The 18,122-nt window shown below is 43.9% G+C and overlaps 1 protein-coding gene across 1 annotated transcript in view; it reads left to right on the forward strand.

Moving 5' to 3' along the window:
• The window catches only part of NBAS (NBAS subunit of NRZ tethering complex), a 678,694-nt gene that overhangs the window by 125,015 nt on the left and 535,557 nt on the right, over positions 1 to 18,122 (forward strand). The window contains 5 exon segments of the mRNA XM_044291127.1: positions 4,590 to 4,741; positions 6,874 to 7,011; positions 8,229 to 8,307; positions 10,964 to 11,068; positions 12,188 to 12,324. Coding sequence (XP_044147062.1) covers positions 4,590 to 4,741; positions 6,874 to 7,011; positions 8,229 to 8,307; positions 10,964 to 11,068; positions 12,188 to 12,324 — 611 coding nt within the window.

Genomic DNA, 18,122 nt, shown 5'->3' on the forward strand with positions numbered 1-18,122 from the left:
CTTCTTTAACATTCTACATGACCACCTTCCCATCGGAAAAATTTGCCTTTGATCCAGTATAGACTTGAAGATGGTGGCCATGTTCCAGACATAGCAGAAAAATCTCTATATCATCTATTTGATTTAATGTCTGTGCGTGTCGTTAAAAGATATTGACAGTATCCACTGTAACAGTGACAGCTACAGTACCCCGCCCCTTTAAAAGGGACCTGCACAGCCGCCTGCCTCCTTAACAGTAACATCCAGTGCTCTCCCCTTTAACACTGACCTCCACAGCGGCTGCCCCTTTATTAGTGACTTCCACACTACCCCGTCTCGTTAAGAGATTTCCTCAATAACCCAAGTGACCTCCACATATCTCTGTTCCCTTAAAATGTGAACTCCACAACACCCCGCCCCCTTAACAGTGACCTCTACAGCAGACCGCCCCTTAACTCTGACCTCCATAGCGCACCGTCCCCTAACTGTGACCTCCACTGTTCCCTGTCCCTTTAACAGTGACCTCCACAGCAGCCCGCCCCTTTATTAGTGACCTCTACAGTAACCCATCTCCTTAAGAGTGCTTTCCACAACACCCTGTCCCCTTAACAGTGGCCTCTACAGCAATCTGCCCCTTAACACAAACCATCCCCTTAACTGTGACTTCCCTAGGGTGGCCAGAGGTCCAGTTTTAGGCCGGACAGTCCAGCTTTTCAGACTCCCTGTCCTCCGTCCGGTGCAGGACCTGGACGGACACACTGATGTCCTTTTGAACTGCTCACTCAAAGACAGCAGCACTGTGCTGTCTGAGCGTCAGCTGCAGGGAGAAAGTCACCCTCCCTTCCACCCCTGCAGCTGGCAGAAGTTGATTTTTACCTTAATTTTTTCATTCCCCTTTGGCTGCGGAGTTGGAGGGGGCATGGCTTACCCAGATTGGGGGTGCGGTTTAGCAGGACCTGGGGGCGGGTGTTTGAAGTTTGTCTTTTGAGGGTGGCCTGAATGGCCACCATACCTGCCCCCTTAACCGTGACCTCCACAGCACTCCGCTCTCTTAACAGTGTCATCCACAGTGCCCTGCCCCTTTAAAGCTACACCTACAGCAGTGAAGAAAAATGGCTGGGTTGTTATGGAAACCTGGTGTAAAACTGTGTGTATGTGGAGACTAAGGTCCTGCGAGCTTCTATTTGCTGATAAGGGTCATGTGACCAGGCTTCTATTGGCTAATGCAGTTTTTGGGTATATCTCAGGAACGGTACATCCTAGAGAGCTGAGACCCGGTCTAAAACCTTCCCGGACACCTGATGTGCCTGTGTGCCAAATTTCGTGACTGTAAATGCGAAGGTGCGGATTCCTTTAGTGGACATACATACACACACACACATACACTCAGCTTTATATATATTTTTTAATCAAATCATTTTTATTGAACTTTTAAATTTTATACACACATAAAGTTAGTATATATTCATTTGAATGAACAGATATGGACCCAATTTGGGTGCAAGAATAGTCAAAGACTAAACATATACAATTATCACATTCATACGTGCAATGTTCTCCTCTTTAGTCGGTACTGTAGTGCTTATCCAATATTTGGCTATTAGTGTCCTAGCCTGATATAGTGGTCTTCTCATACCAATAGTGATCTACTTATACCTCTGTGCAGTCGTCATGTAATAGGCCCAGTATACATATTAACGCTTCGGCTGGAAGTCTGATTTTATACACCTCAAAGATAATATCTAGTACTATTCGCCAAAAAGGGCCTATGGCAGTGCATTCCCAAAACACGTGGAGTATGTGTGCTTGAGGAATATCACATTTAGGGCAGTTAGATGTGGTACGTATACCCAGCTTATGGAGGAACATGGGTGTCCTGCATACCCTATGTACTAAGCACAGCTGTGAGAGCCTTTGCGTCTCTCACTCTCAGCTTTATATATTAGATAGAACCTTTTACAGACCAAGTGCCCAAACTGCAACCCAAAACCCACTTATTTATCGCAAAGTGCCAACACGACAATGTAACCTGAATACTACAGTCCAGTATAGAATATCTTCCATGTACTTTATCTTTTAGCTATATTAGCCTGCCTACATTCAGTGCGCTGCCTGTGCTGTTCATAGTGCGCCCTGCGCTGATGAAGGGCAGGAAAAATCTAAGGCATATATTGGTACACCATAGACTTTTTCCAGGGTGCGGGTGCCCACAGAGAGGGCTCTGAGTGCCACCTCTGTCACCCGTGCCATAGGTTCGCCACCGCTGCCATATAGGATTATAAGATAGATTAGTCCAATTTTACAGTATTTCCAGAACGGCTCTGGACTTGCAGTTTGAGTGTATTTTGGGCTCCTCTAACGATCTCTTGCACGTGTTTATCACGTAATTGATGCGTTTTTCATTACTAACGGTAATTATGGCAATTGCTGGATGAGCCTGTTGCATCTTCTTCTATATCCTGATAACCGGTTTTGTGCAGATAAGGGCCTGTTGTATAAAGCCCACATTATTTTGTTCCCCCTTATGGTTGAGATTTGAACAACATCCAGGTAGCTTATTTTTTTCTCCACAGATTTGACCTTGTGCAGAATTAATTTCACAAATATATTCATTTTTCCTTCATGATGATATTTCTTTATTATAGGCTAGTAATGGCAGCATAATTAGCTTATACAAATCAAGCAGGAAGAAATAATAGGTTTGCAAATTACCTCTATACCGAATAATTTAGTGTAAAGTATAAACCTCCGCAGCATTTTGCCCACTGTAGAATTAGACCTTTTCACATTCTACCTTGAGTTTTAAAAAAAGTTACATTTCAGGCTGCAGTCTTCATTCCTTCATTCAGTTTGGGGCCCCCTGATGATCAGTTTACAACCTGCTCCTAGTTTCAGATTTAACTCACGGACGTATCCCTCCAGTAATACTTTCAGCATCCGTGTGACCAGGATGCTGCTGTCGTCACTAGCTCTCATGGATCAGCACAGCTTCGTTCCTGGGCTTTTCCTTTTATAGCCCATGAGGCATCTTCACTCCCCCTGTCCTCAAGGACCCTAATGCTGAGGAGTTTGTAATTTCTCTTGCGGTTTCTCTCCCTGGGAGGTTAGTCCTGAGTTCTTTCCACTCTCTGTACATTGATACACAGCCTATGTGATTTAGCCTCCCTCCTGGCTGACTGACTTGTGAGCTTTCCTGCCTATCTACTGTACAATGTGATATAGTACAGCTTGAAGGAACTGCACTGTGTGAAGATTGGATTCCCCCCCCCCCCCCCTTTCCACACTTTGATCTGCCATATTAATACTACTCCACCTCCCAGCTGACATCTCTAACTCTTAGTAACGGAAGGAGGGAAGCAGAGAAAGCTGACACAGGCAGGGGTTTTGTGCTGTAGGATCTACATTGGGCTTTGCAGGACTGCCAGCTATGTGAAAGTATTGCACTAGCACTATAGAAATTAACTGTTAAAGTAGTTGTCTCCCTTCTGCAAGTGGCATTTATCATGTAGAGAAAGGTAATAAAAGCCACTTACCAGTGGCGTACATAGAGAAGTAAAGGCCCCATAGCAGGGATCAAACCAGGCCCCTCACACAGGACAGGAGGGGTTCTGCCTTAAACCCTTTTCAATGACCCTTGGGCCATTTTTCCACTCCTTCATTTGCTAAAAGTTGTTTCTTTAGAGGGTAGAGTCCTGATAAGTTTTCACCTCCAGTAGAAGAGAAGATATTTCCAACTAAGACTGGGTCCCGTCTTGCCCTGGGACCCATAGCAGTCGCATGGTCTGCCGCTATGGTAGTTACGCCCCTGTCACTCACTAATGTATTGTGATTGTCCATATTGCCTCCTTTGCTGCCTTGATTTATTTTTCCGTCACATTACACACTGCTCGTTCCCATGGTTACGACCACCCCACAATCCAACAGCAGTGGCTGTGCTTGCACACTTTAGGAAAAAGCATCAGCCTCTCTGGTGGCCGGGACCATGGCAGTGTGCGTGGGCCAGTGCTTTCTCCTGTAGTTTGCAAGCATGACCACTGCTGCTGGATTGTAGCGTGTTCATAACCATGGAAACGAGCAGTGCATAATGTGATTGAAAATGAATCCAGCCAGAAAAGGAGGCAATATGGACAATCACAAAACATTAGTAAGTGCCTTGTATTAACTTTCTCTACATGATAAATGCCATTTGCTGAAGTGAGACAACCCCTTTAACATTTTACTTCTGTAGTGCTTGTGCAATTCCTTCACATAGCTGGCTGTCCTGCAAAGCCCCATGTAGATCCTACATCTGGCCACATCTGGGTGGAAGTGCTGCAGCCTGCGCTAGCAAAGCGCAGTGGCGGCTTGAGCGGAGCGGAAGACAGGTAAGTAATATGTCAAACATCTTCCTTCCACAGGTAAGTAACCTCTATGGATTAGGAGAAATGACTGGAGAGCCCCTTTAATTTTGCATGTACGAAGCAAATGAACAGTAAACAAAGTTCTTAGTGCAGAGGTGTTCGTAGACTTTATTGCTATTTCCTCCCTGTGTCAGAGTGTTGATACTCAATGTGTCCTATTGGATAAATGTTCATATGACTAATTATAACTTTAAATGGATTTTATTCCAGAGCAAAATTAAAAAGAGGTCTTGGGTCCTGCATGAATGTCTGGAAAGGGTCCCCGAGAATGTGGACGCGGCCAAGGAATTGCTGATGTTTGGCCTTAAGGGAACAGACCTGGAGGCGCTTGTTGCGATAGGCAATGGGGAAGATGGAGGAAGGTGCGTTGGGTCACAAGCCATGTATGAAAACACTGCTAATTTGATATAGTTGAGACTCGATGCTCTTATTTGTTTGTGAGCTGTGTGCAAGGCTCTTGTAAGAAATCTCAGGAGAGAACCGTGGAGCGATGGGGCCAGCAGTGTCTCTCCCCCCCCCCCTCATTTGTGAATCCTATCTTCTGATTAATGATCTCGAGCCCGAGACAGCTCAGTGAAGTGCCTTATTCCTTAACATGTTAATGCATGCGTAAATTCATTTACCAGTCTTCAATCTCGCCCATTCTAATTATCCCTTTTCCTATCTGATGGTTATGGTAATTAGCATACTTCACTAAAATGTTGTGTAATAATATGCCGTCTCTTGAGCTCTCTGATTCGGAGCGATGTATTATCATTACAGTGGGCACTGTCCCAACATCATCTGAGCTGCTTCGCCGATCCCCTGTTGCTTTTTGATAACCACTTAAAGTGTGGGTTTTAATGCATAATGTATGCAGCTGCTCTTTAGTGGAAATAGCCTGTGTCTAAAGGAGAAGCCAACTGCTATTTCTCCACCAGGCACTCGGCTTACACAAAAAAAAAAAAAACACCAGACTTTTAAGCTTTATAGGTTTTAAGGCCTCATGCACACGGCCGTTTTTTTGGTCATTCACTTCAATGGGCCGCAAAAGATGCAGACAGCACTCCGTGGGCTGTCCACATCCGTTGCTCTTTTGCGTGGTCTGCAAAAAAAAAACGCACACCGACGACATCCGTGTTTTGCGGATCCACGATTTGCGGACTGCAAAACGCACAACGGTCGTGTGCATGAGGCCTAAGGCTGAAAGGGTGCACCGTTTTCAGATAAAGGAGAGCCAGACGCCCGCTTCCACACCGCCTTTCCATTTATTTATCGCATAGTTGCGTGTACAGTTTTGATTTCCTTTCTCAAAGTTCAGCTGAGCCCTTCTCCCAGGAAAGAACTTTTGTGAATGTAGTTTAACCTTTCCGCCTGATATGGCTGTTTTAGAAGGGTTGTCAGACAGTATATATAAATAAAAGAGGCAGCAAATGTTATAAAAAAAATAAAATAAAAATAAAAACTCACCTTGTTAATAGCATGTTGATTCAACACAGACGCTCCGGTGGCCGCCAGTGATGACTTGCTGTGTGCCTGCACAAGACGCAGCAACCACTGGCCTCAGCAGTCACTTCCTGGCATCACCACCCACTCAAAGTTGCCCTGTTTTTATTTATTTATTTATTTATTTTTTATCCATATAGAACTTTTGGGCGAGCGACCCTTTAAGGCTACATGCATACGAACGTTGTTTGTTTCCGTGTCCGTTCTGTTTTTTTTTTTTTTTTGCGGATAGGATGCGGACCTATTCATGTCAATGGGTTCGCAAAAAACACAGACAGCACACCGTGTGCTGTCCGCATCAGTATGTCCTTTCCGTTGCCCCGCAAAAAAAAAAATAGTGGATGTCCTATTTTTTTCTAGTTTGCGGACAATGATAGGCATTATTACAATGGATTTGCAAAAAAAAAAAACGGATGCCATATGGAACATCATCCTTTTTTTTGCGGACCGCAAAACACATACGGTCGTGTGCATGTAGCCTTACTTTTATGCCTCATTAAATAACAATTCCTGAACATCTATTCTTAGAACCCTTCCACGGATTGTCCCTCTATTACTCTTCCTGGACATATGTGAATATTTTTACAACTGGTTGTTACCATTCCACTTGTCAATTAGGTGTTTACCTGCACATTCGAATAAGTATTGACTATGTCAGGGTGCAAGGACCCATCTTACTGTCACAGAAATGGTTATTCCCATTTAGCAATTTATTCATACATTTCCTGAAGGAATAATAGAAGAACAGAGGTGCGAATTTTGCACGGACTGCAAACAAAGACACCAGGGCATCTTATGGCATCCGACTGCACTGTTATCCAACACACTTCTCTTTTAATAGAGAATTTTTTTTTTTTACAGGGTTTGATTAGAGCTTGACATTGGTCTTGGGATCCTAAACGTTTGACCCGGAATGTAGCTTTGGCATTAGATAAAGTATAGGGTAGATGTCTTGTTTTATGTGTTTGTTCTGCCTCCAGTGTTTTCTATCTCTTCATGTGTTGGACAGGTTTATTCTACCAGGAGATGTAGACTTTGATGACATTGCATATGAAGACTTCTTGACTCCAGAAGAAGAGGCAGAAAGCCGAATAGAGAGAGAAAACCAGAGACGTAAAGAGCTGCTGCAGAGGGTGGACTTTGACAAGTGAGTGGCTTTGGGTATTATTGATAATCCCTATGTAAGGGCTCATGCACATTGCCGGTCCGCAATATATGGAGGGAGGGGAGGGGCCTGAATGCTGCCAGGAGGGATCTGATTGGTGATGAGGTCATCCTGTAGTTCACAGGAAGTCAGTCACAAGGGAGAGACCGGCTTCCTGTTGACACATCAAATTTGAGATCACATGACCAGGTTCCTAAAATGAAAAGGTTCCAAAATGTAGGGATAGAACGGAGATATGGTGTAACAACTACTGGTGGTAGGTTAGCGCTTCTTTAACTTAAAAATATGTTTAGTGTTATATTCTCTATAGCCCTAGTGAAATGTAGGTTGTCCAGCGCTGCACGACTCCATATGCAGAAGGGTGATTCTAAACTGCTGCCCCAGCTGAGATAGGGTTTACCAAACTGCATTGGCTTTAGTGCCATATAAATGAATGATATAACCAGTACTTATAGCATATGTATGTATGCTACAGTCGGCTTCATATAACATGATGCTGTGCAATGTCGGCACTTGATGTTGATGCCTGTAGTACACCCTCGCAACTCGTTCTTCTGCAGTCTTGTGCCTAACGTACATTTTATGGACAGATGAAAAGGAATTGGACTGCAAGATCTGACTACACAGAGTTTGCTTGTCGTCTGTTACCATGGAGACGTATATTCTGCAGAGGAGCTGTAGAAACAAAAGGATCAGAATTTTTTATTGACAAAGTTGCAAATTTGCTACATTTAGAAAATTAAATAAAATTGGTTAGTGATGGTGGATATAGCCTTTTAAGCTATTTTATTGAACTATGTCAGAATATCGGGACAGTTGCCGTCAGTAGCACATACATTTTTAAGATATGTGCCGCCATGGGACTTATTATTATTCCCACTATCACCTATACCAGTCTTATGTATTGCTTTGCGGTTTTTCTCTTTGCATTGGTGGAAGAAAGACACCATTACTAATATCAAACTTATCTCATGAACTTTCTTGGCCTTTCACATCTCATAACATCTAGCACCCTCTACAGCATTATCCTTGTGCACCCCCGGTGTCCTCCCCTCATTCCCACGGTACGGTGTCTAATTTACATGAAATTCACATAATTTAGGGGGAATAATGCTTTTCATACCCTGACACATGACTGTCCAGTATGTCCTGACGTCGTATGGCTTCAGTAGTGAGTAACATATGACTTTCCCACACAGCTTAACACTTGAGCAGAAGGAGATCTGCCGCTGCAGACTCAAGTTATTGACCTACCTAGATCGCCTATCTACATATGAGGTAAGTGGCACCGGCGTAACCTTGCCTTCATATAGACACAACACAGTGAGTATAATGCGGTCCGATGTGGTACCACACATAATCTATCACCCTGTATGTGCACACTGCTGGAATGACCCGTCCATTGCACACGGCTGTCCTTCCATGGTGTGGCCACAAACTATTTGGGTTGAAGTATGGCTATTTAAAGGGGTGATCCAGGATTAGAAAAATGTCCCTTTATTTCCAAAAACAGGACAAGTTTGAGTCTGGTTTTGGAGCTCAGCCATAGTCGCACGCTGTGGACAGGTGTGGTGCTGGTTTTGGAAGACAGCTTTTCTAACCCTTTAAAGCGCCTTTAACTTCTATTACAGTATCTGCACCTAACAGAATAAACCGGATACAGGCAATGATATGTGCTCCTGCCAGTACAGCGCTCACTGCACCGTGTATTGTAGAAATCAGAATTTGTAGACTGCAATATGAATACGGTGTATGGATTCCATATGAGCTGCAGTAAAACCCGAACTTCGGGCGCCGCTTTTGCTTGTAAAAATATTAATCCATTAAGAAAGTAACGGTATATTACAAAAAATATTATTCGTTTTAATTTTTTTTTACTTGAAAGTTTAAATGCGTTGTCTCACTTCAGCAAATGGCATCTATCATGTAGAGAAAGTTAATACAAGGCACTTACTAATGTATTGTGATTGTCCTTATTGCCTCCTTTACTGGCTGGATTCATTTTTCCATCGTATACAGGGGTGGTGGTTGTGCTTGCACACTAAAGTTTAAAGCACTGGCCTATGAGCACTCCCGTAGTCCCGGCCACCAGAGATGCTGGTGCTTTTTTCCTATAGTGTGCAAATACGACCACCACTGATGGATTGCATGGTGGTCATAACCCCTGGAAACGAGCAGTTTATAATGTGATGGAAAAATGAATGCAAAGGAGGCAATATGGAGAATCACAATACATTAGGAAGAGCCTTGTATTAACTTTCGCTGCATAATAAATGCCATTTGCTGAAGTGAGACAGCCCCGTTAACATTCATACAGTCACTGTACACTGTACAGAGCTGTTGACCTTTTCCCTTTAATATATTCAATTTTGAGCTATGATCTTGTGAATTCACAGGCTCAAAGCCTTAGGCTCATCCACACTAGCGTGGTTTGGATGCGCACCCACCCACTTCAATGGGGCTGCAAAAGATGCGGACAACACTCCGTGTGCTATCCGCAGTCATTGCTCTGTTCCGTGGTCCCGCAAAAAAATAAATAAAAATAGAACATGTTCTATTCTTGTCTGTTTTGCAGACAAAAATAGGCATTTCTATAATGGTCCGTTCTGCAGATATCGGAAAGAACATGGGCATCATCTGTGTTTTGCGGATGCCCAATTTTGCGGACTGCAAAACACGGCGTGGTTGTGTGAATCCGCCCTTAGACTGCACTTCTGAGATCTAAGAGCCTGCAGTCATAGTCCCTTCAACCTCTTCCCTATTTGAGAAAGAAGTAGACTGCGCATCAGACTACACAGGGTTTGTTTGTTGTCTTTCACCATGGAGACACAGCTCTTTTATAGACTTAGAACAGTAGGACATATTTAATGGAGATTGTTTGCAAAGTTGCCTTTTTTTTGTAGATGCATTGGAGCATTAAAAATGGTTATGAAGACGTATATACGTGTGTGTGTGTATAAGAAAAAAACATCAAAATTAAAAACAAAAAAATGTCATTGAGAACATAAATATGAAAATATACAACAGAAACCTACTTTAAAGAGGACCTTTCACCGCTCCTGACACGTCTGTTTAATTGTTATGTTGTTATGGCTCTATGTTGGGTTATTCCTTTATTATTTCTACTAGAAGTTATGAATAATTGCTAGCAGTCTGCAGTAAGGGTACAGAGGGGAGGTCACCAGTTGGGGGGGATGTACCTTCATAGTCTGACAATGGCAGCAGTGATTGGATAGAGTGAGTCTGTGCAGGTACACACCCCCCCCAACTGGTTACCACCCCTCTGTACCCTTACTGCAGACTGCTAGCAATTAATTCATAACTTCTAGTAGAAATAATAAAGGAATGGTACAACATAGAGTCATAAGAATAGATTCTCCAAAATTGCTATTAGCCTTTAGTAAGGGTACAGAGGGGAGGTCACCAGTTGGGGGGGGGGGGGGGGGGGGGGGGGTTACCTGCACAGATTCACTCTATCCAATCAGTGCTGCAATTTTCAGTCTGTGCAGGTACACCCCCCAAACTGGTTCCCTCCCCTCTGTACCCTTACTGCAGACTGCTAGCAATTATTCATAACTTCTAGTAGTAATAATAAAGAAACGGCACAACATACAGACATAAGAATAGATGCTCCAGAATTGTTATTACATGAAGCTATTAAAACAGACGTGTCAGGAGTGGTGACAGGTCCTCTTTAATTGTGATCGATGAGAGATGCCATATCTTGTGATGTACAGATTGTGCCTTGAGCATTAATAATCTGGAGGAGCGTTGAGTCCTATCACTCCATGCCTGGCCGCCTGTTTGCTGAGCCGGCGCCGCCTGGTGTGCAGTGTTGGAGCCGCTGATAAGTAGATTGGAATTATCCATTTATAATCTGCTTCATTACCATATTTTGAAGGATTTCTCAAACATCTGCTTCTTTCTCCTAAAGGAGATCCTCGGGGGGCATCAGGCAGCCGAGAAGAGATACGACGCCGACTTCTTCAAGAAGTTTAGGAACCAAAATATTGTGCTGTCAGCGAGAACATATGCTCGGGTAATGTTACAGAGTCAGAACAATAAAGGCGGAATTGATTCCTCTTTAAGTGAGCCGCCTTTCACCTCCATTATCATTTATAATCTGCTTCAGTTAGTTAACTCGGCGTTAAAGCCCAGCGCGCTTTGAACTCTGCATAGCGAGATGATCCTGTCAATACTAATTCACAATTAAGTAATCCTCTCTAACTAGATATGAAGCAGCGCAATGCCGGGCACGGTGACAAATGTTATTATCCATCTGCCTTTGTTATTTTTAATATGCGGATAATCTAAGGGCACCGGAAGTTACCGTTTTTTTTTTTTTTCTGCGGTGTAATTGCAGCTGTGTTATCCGTATCGGCAGAGATTTGTAGGGCTACGAGGAATTTAACATAAAAGAATTAAGCAGATAAAATGTGATGGAGGGTCAAACGGTTTGTGCTACATTTAACGTAAATGTCTTTCGTATGGTCAGAATTTACTTAAAATTTTCGGTTTGCTTTGGTGCTGCTTTGCAGGATATATTAAAGGGGTTGTCCCATCTCACCATTCCCACGGGGTGGCCGGGCTTATGGAAATTGCTGAGCGGCCGTGCGCTCCGCTACTTGCATAGCACCCATTGTGACAATGGCGCCAAACGTAGCTGTGTCGTTTTCGATGCAGTGTAGTCGCTTTGAATATACTGTAGTCAAATTCTGCATTGAATCTCTTAAAGGGGTTGTCTGAGATTTGGATATTGATGGCTCATCAAAATCAGAAAGGTGGGGGTCCAGCTCCCAGCACCCCCCCCCCATCGATCTGCTATTTGGAGGGAGCGTGGTGCTCCAGTGAGTGCTGCAGCCTCTTCCTGTCAATGACGTTACATTAATCAATCAATTGTCCTATGCGCCATACTATAGAATTTACGGCACTGTGCTTGGTAAGCTGCCAGGAGGTCGCAGCGCTCACTGGAGCTCCATGGCTTCTTCACATAGCTGATCGGTGGTGGTGCCGGGAGTCAGACCCCCACCTATCCTGAAGATAGGCCATCAATGTCAAAATCTCATACAACCCCGTTAAATACTTTTATGTAACCGGATATGGTAGTGAAAAAAATCTGAATAATTGTTATGAATCTTTTATTTTTTTGTCATTTTAGGAAAGCAATGTGCAAGCTTTGGACCTGCTCTTTACCTTCCATGGGTCGGATCTGCTCCCTCACCGCCTGGCTATTCTCTCTAATTTCCCTGAGACCACCCCTCCTCATAAATACGCCATATTGCTACCCGAGGCAAGGTAAGGTCAGCCATGACACCTTTTGGGTGGAGATTTATTAAAACTAGAGCAAAGGAAAACTGGCTTAGGGGCCCATAGCAATCAATCAGATTCCATCTTTGATTTTTTAGCGCTCCTCTGGAAAAATGGAAGATTGGATTGCTGTGGGCAACTAAGCCAGTTTTCCTTTGCTCTAGTTTTAATAAATCTCCCCCATTTATTTCGGTTTGTCCTTTTTGAGGAGCATTGTAATAGCTTTTATATGAGGTCTTCTTTGTGTCTCTTCACAGCCATCCTCTGTGGTTTGGTTCATGGCTCGTGTGTATATGACATTTTCTGCTTTATTTGATAATGGCCTGCAAACAATTGGTCATGTGGCATTAGATGAGAGTAATTTCCGTCTCTTTGTGCATTTCATATCATTAACTCGAGGTTGTATTCTCCTTTTTCACATGTAATGATAATTTGTTGCCGACTATCCATTACTGAAACGCGGTGAGAGAGAAGAGGTAGAAATGTCCCTGTGGAAACACATACAGGTTCTGAGCTTAGCAGTATTGTCTTCATATCCTGGGCCTGCATGGTATATAATGTACAGTAGGTCCTTCCTCTCCACCCCAAAGTTGTCTATGGTCCAACTGAGGGACCGTACTCCATATGCTGCATAGTTCACATAGCATAGTGGTACTCAATGTGACTCTGTAGCATCAGCAACCAGTATTCTCGGTCTCTAGTGACCCCTTATGGAGGGCAGATTAAAGGGGTTTCCTGGATTTTGATATTGATGGTCCCATCTCAGGATAGTTTATCAATATGAGATCGTCGGGGTTCTGACTCCCGACACCCTTGCCGGTAAGCTGTTTCAGGAGGCTGCAGGGCTCTGGTGAGCACCGTGGCCTCCTCGCAGCTTACCAAGCACAGCGCTGTCCATTGTATAGTGGCTGTGCTTGGTATCGCAGCTCAGCCCCATTCACTTGAAAGGGATGGAGCGGTGTCTAGGCCATGTCACCAATGAACGAGGTGTCACATGGCCTGGGAAGTGCTTTGTAGAAAGAACATGCCCCCCAATTTGCCAGCTTGAAATAAATCTGGTTCTAATTTTTTTTTGACAGACATTGTCATGTACTATATGATATCGGATTTTCATTTTTTACATTGATTATGGGATAACCCCTTTGAGAGGAGTTGCTGCTCAGTATCTAAAGACCCTTTATGGAGGACAGATTAAAGGGGTTTTCTGGATTTTCATATTGATGGCCCCATCTCAGGATAGGTTATCAATATGAGATCATCAGGGTTCTGACTTCCGACACCCTTGCCGATAAGCTGTGTCAGGAGGCTGCAGGGCTCTGGTGAGCGCAGTGGCCTCCTCGCAACACAGCGCTGTCCATTGTATAGTGGCTGTGCTTGGTATCGCAGCTCAGCCCCATTCACTTGAATGGGATGGAGCTGCGTCTAGGCCATGTGACCAATGAACGAGATGTCACATGGCCTGTGAAGTGCAATCCACAATTCCCAGTCCCCATAGCTCTGTGTGCTTTTATTGTGTAAAAAAAAAAAAAGATTTGATACATATGCAAATTAACCTGAGATGAGTCCAGCGTGAAGGAGCCCAGCACCGCCCCACATCCTCCGAATCTCCTCCTTGCTCCCAGACGTCAGAAATCTAGAGCGCCGTAATCTGATGCCAGCACAGGGAAGGAGCACTATGAGGACACTGCGCATGCACTAGCTCGCGCATCGCGAGATTACGGCGCTCTAGCTTTCTGACGTCGAGGAGCAAGGAGGAGATTATGAGGATGCGGGGCGGTGCTGGGCTCCTACACGCTGGACTTCTCTCACGTACAGGACAGGGAGGTGTATGTTATTGTCCATCTTGGGGCAAATGATCTGGCTTGCAATGAGGATTAAAGGTGAAGGAAGCTTTTCACACACTTGGAAATGATATACGGGAGGTTGCATCAACTGTTTCATTCTCTGCAGTTTTGCCTGTGCATAACCTTCAGCATGACGGGAAGATGCGCATTAAAGGGGTTATCCCAGTTATTTTTTTGTTCTTTCTATGTTCCTAAGCAAATGTAACAGCTTTCCAATTAACTCACTTTATCTGCAGTGGCTGGTTTCTCAGATTTCACTGAGGGTCACATGACCTGTGATGTCAGCTTCTCTCCCTGCTCTGATAAAGGTTGTTTACAAGCCTGTAAACGAGACGTCACTGTGCTGGCCACGCCCCCTTCACTGCAGTCTACTCTCTGCTAGGATTCTTAACCCCTTCAGCTGCACAGACTGGGCAGCTCTGCAGGCAGTGAGGAGACGATGCTGAGCACAGGATCTGACAGACTAGAGAGAGCATTGCACAAGAAGGTAGGGGGAACATCCTGTGTGTATTAGCAGTGTCATTATACAAGTGGGACTTGTAGTTCTACACTTACAAGTTGCTGTTGATTCTCCCAGCACTCAGGGCAGCTCTTGTATTCACTCCCTTAGCAGTGTCATTATACAGCTGGGACTTGTAGTCCTACACATAAAACATGCTGCAGAATCTCCCAGCAGGCAGACATGTCACTCAGGGCAGCTCTTGTAATTACTCCCTTAGCAGAGCAGGGGGAGGGGCAGAGATTGTTTTTATTGCATGTAAAGAAAGGGCCAGAAAAGAACCAGGGAAATGAGGAAATATATATATATTTTTTTGCATAAAACTTGCTTAGCTCAGTTATATATCAGATTTTCAGTGCTATATATTTTTTTTCATAACTCGGACAACCCCTTTAAGGAATTCAATGTATGGCTTGGTGAATGGTGTCTGAACCAAAGGTTTGGCTTTGTGTCTCATGTTGGCAAGAAAGATGGTTTGCATCTTTCTCTCAAAGGAACAAATGTCCTCATTGAACAGTTCAAAGTATTTGCTAAGGAGCATTTAAACTAGGAAAGGGGGGAAAAAAGAGTGATAATCCAGCAGTCCGACTGCCCCTCGGAACAATGCCAGAAGATGCCAGTAGCACAAAGGTTAAAAAATGACAAGCTCAGATTCTTGTCTACAAATGCTCGCAGTTTAGGGAATAAGATCATTGAACTTGAGGCTATAATGGCATCTGAGAATATAGATTTAGTGGCCGTTATTGAGATGTGGTTCAATGGGAGTAATGACTGGGATATAACAATACCAGGGTTCTCTCTATACAGGAAAGACAGAGAAGGCAAGAAGGGGGAGGGGTGGCCCTGTATGTGAAAGATAGCATGAAATCTAATTTCATACAAGTTAGCGAGACCAATTTAGAGTCAGTTTGGGTTATCTTGCAGCTTGATAATCATAAGGTAACTCGTGTAGGTGTGATATATAGGCCACCTAGCCAAGTCAAAGAATTAGATGATCTACTAGTTGAGGAAATAGCTAAAATGATATTGAAGGGGGAAGTTATCATTATGGGAGACTTTAATCTTCCTGATGTAAACTGGAACACCAAAAAAGCTAGTTCTGCCAGGAGTACAGATATTCTAAATTCCCTACTGGGATTATCTCTACAGCAAGTAGTTGAGGAGCCAACCCGGAAGCAGGCCATTTTAGATTTAGTATTGACAAATGGGAATTTGGTATCTGATATTACTTTAGGGGAAAGCTTGGGATCTAGTGATCACCAGTCAGTGTGGTTTACTATAAGTACAGTGACCACACAAAAATAAAAGTTTTAGATTTTAGAAAAACTGACTTTTCTAAAATTAGATTAGTGGTATACGAGTCCCTATCAGATTGGAACAGTTTCAATGGAGTCCAGGAGAAATAGGACTACTTAAAAGTGGCACTATTGAAGGCAACAGAAAATTTCATTAGGCTTGTCAGTAAAAGCAAAAAAGAAGTCTCAACAGAAGTGGCCAAAATCATTAAAAACAAAAAGATAGCATTTAGTAATTATAAAAATAAGAGGATGACAGGGAAATTTATAAGATTAGACAGAAAGGACAAACAAGTTATAAGAGCTTCTAAAGCACAGGCAGAAGAGAAATTAGCTCAGTCAGCGAAAAAAGGCGATAAGACATTCTTCAGATACATAACTGAAAAAAGGAAACTAAAACAAGGAATTAACAAATTAAAAACAAAAGAAGGAAGGTATATGGAAGAAGATAAAGAACTAGCTGACTGCCTTAATGTATACTTCTGTTTAGTTTTTACAAAGGAAAATGAAGGAAAAGGACCTCAGTTAGGAAAGAAGACTAATGAATCTTTTGATGCATGTGTCTTTACAGAGGAAGAGTTTCTAAGTCAGCTGTCTAAATTAATACAAATAAGTCACAGGGGCCTGATGGGATACACTCAAAGCTATTAAAAGAGCTCAGCGGTGAACTAGCAAAACCATTATCAGATTTATTTAACCAATCACTGGCAACAGGAGTCGTCCCAGAAGATTGGAAATTGGCAAATGTTGTGCCCATCGCTTATCTGGACTTTAGTAAGGCTTGATACTGTCCCACATAGAAGGCTTATCAATAAACTGCAGTCATTGGGCTTGGACTCCCATATTGTTGAATAGATTAGGCAGTGTCTGAGGGACAGACAACAGAGGGTTGTAGTCAATGGAGTATATTAAGACCATGGTCTTGTTACCAGTGGGGTACCTCAGGGATCTGTTCTGGGACCCATATTGTTTAATATCTTTATCAGCAAAATTGCAGAAGGCCTCGATGGTAAGGTGTGTCTTTTTGCTGGTGACACAAAGATTTGTAACAGGGTTGATGTTCCTGGAGGAATACACCAAATGGAAAAGGATTTAGGAAAACTAGAGGAATGGTCAAAAATCTGGCAACTAAAATGTATTGTTGATAAGTGCAAGATAATGCACCTGAGGCGTAAAAACCCAAGAGCAGAATATACAATCAGTGATACAGTCCTAACCTCAGTATCTGAGGAAAGGGATTTAGGGGTCATTATTTCAGAAGACTTAAAGGGATTCTGTCACCTTCCCTAACCCAAAAAACGATTTTAAAGCAGCCATGAAGCACAGCTTACCTTGATTAGGCTGTGCTCTTTTATCTTGTAATCCGTCCAGCAGGTTCTGCAAAAAACGACTTTTATTGATATGCAAATGTGTCCTGAAGGTGCCCAGAGGGGCGTTTTGTTCCTCTTAGAGAGCCCAGTACCGCCCCTCTTACAGTGCCCAGCCCGCCTTCCTTGCACTGTCTAACCGCCCCCAGCCTGCCACAGCCTCTCCTCCCCCTCCCTCACGCCGAACGAACTCTCGCACAGGCGCAGTACCCACTGAGGGCTGCGCCTGTGCGATCAGCAGGAGACTGAGGGCAGGAGCTTCATCCTCGTCACTAGGCATGCGCCGAGCCCAGTGACGTCCGATGCTCGCTCTTCCCTCAGTCAGCAGGGAAGAGCGAGCATCGGACGTCACTGGGCTCAGCGCATGCCCAGTGACGAGGATGAAGCTCCTGCCCTCAGTCTCCTGCTGATCGCACAGGCGCAGCCCTCAGTGGGTACTGCGCCTGTGCGAGAGTTCGTTCGGCGTGAGGGAGGGGGAGGAGAGGCTGGGGGCGGTTAGACAGTGCAAGGAAGGCGGGCTGGGCACTGTAAGAGGGGCGGTACTGGGCTCTCTAAGAGGAACAAAACGCCCCTCTGGGCACCTTCAGGACACATTTGCATATCAATAAAAGTCGTTTTTTGCAGAAAGTGCTGGACGGATTACAAGATAAAAGAGCACAGCCTAATCAAGGTAAGCTGTGCTTCATGGCTGCTTTAAAATCGTTTTTTGGGTTAGGGGAGGTGACAGAATCCCTTTAAAGGTAGGCAGACAATTTCACAGAGCAGCAGGAAATGCTAGCAG

The sequence above is a fragment of the Bufo gargarizans genome, chromosome 4 (assembly GCF_014858855.1).
Source record: "Bufo gargarizans isolate SCDJY-AF-19 chromosome 4, ASM1485885v1, whole genome shotgun sequence".
Classification (NCBI taxonomy): domain Eukaryota; kingdom Metazoa; phylum Chordata; class Amphibia; order Anura; family Bufonidae; genus Bufo; species Bufo gargarizans.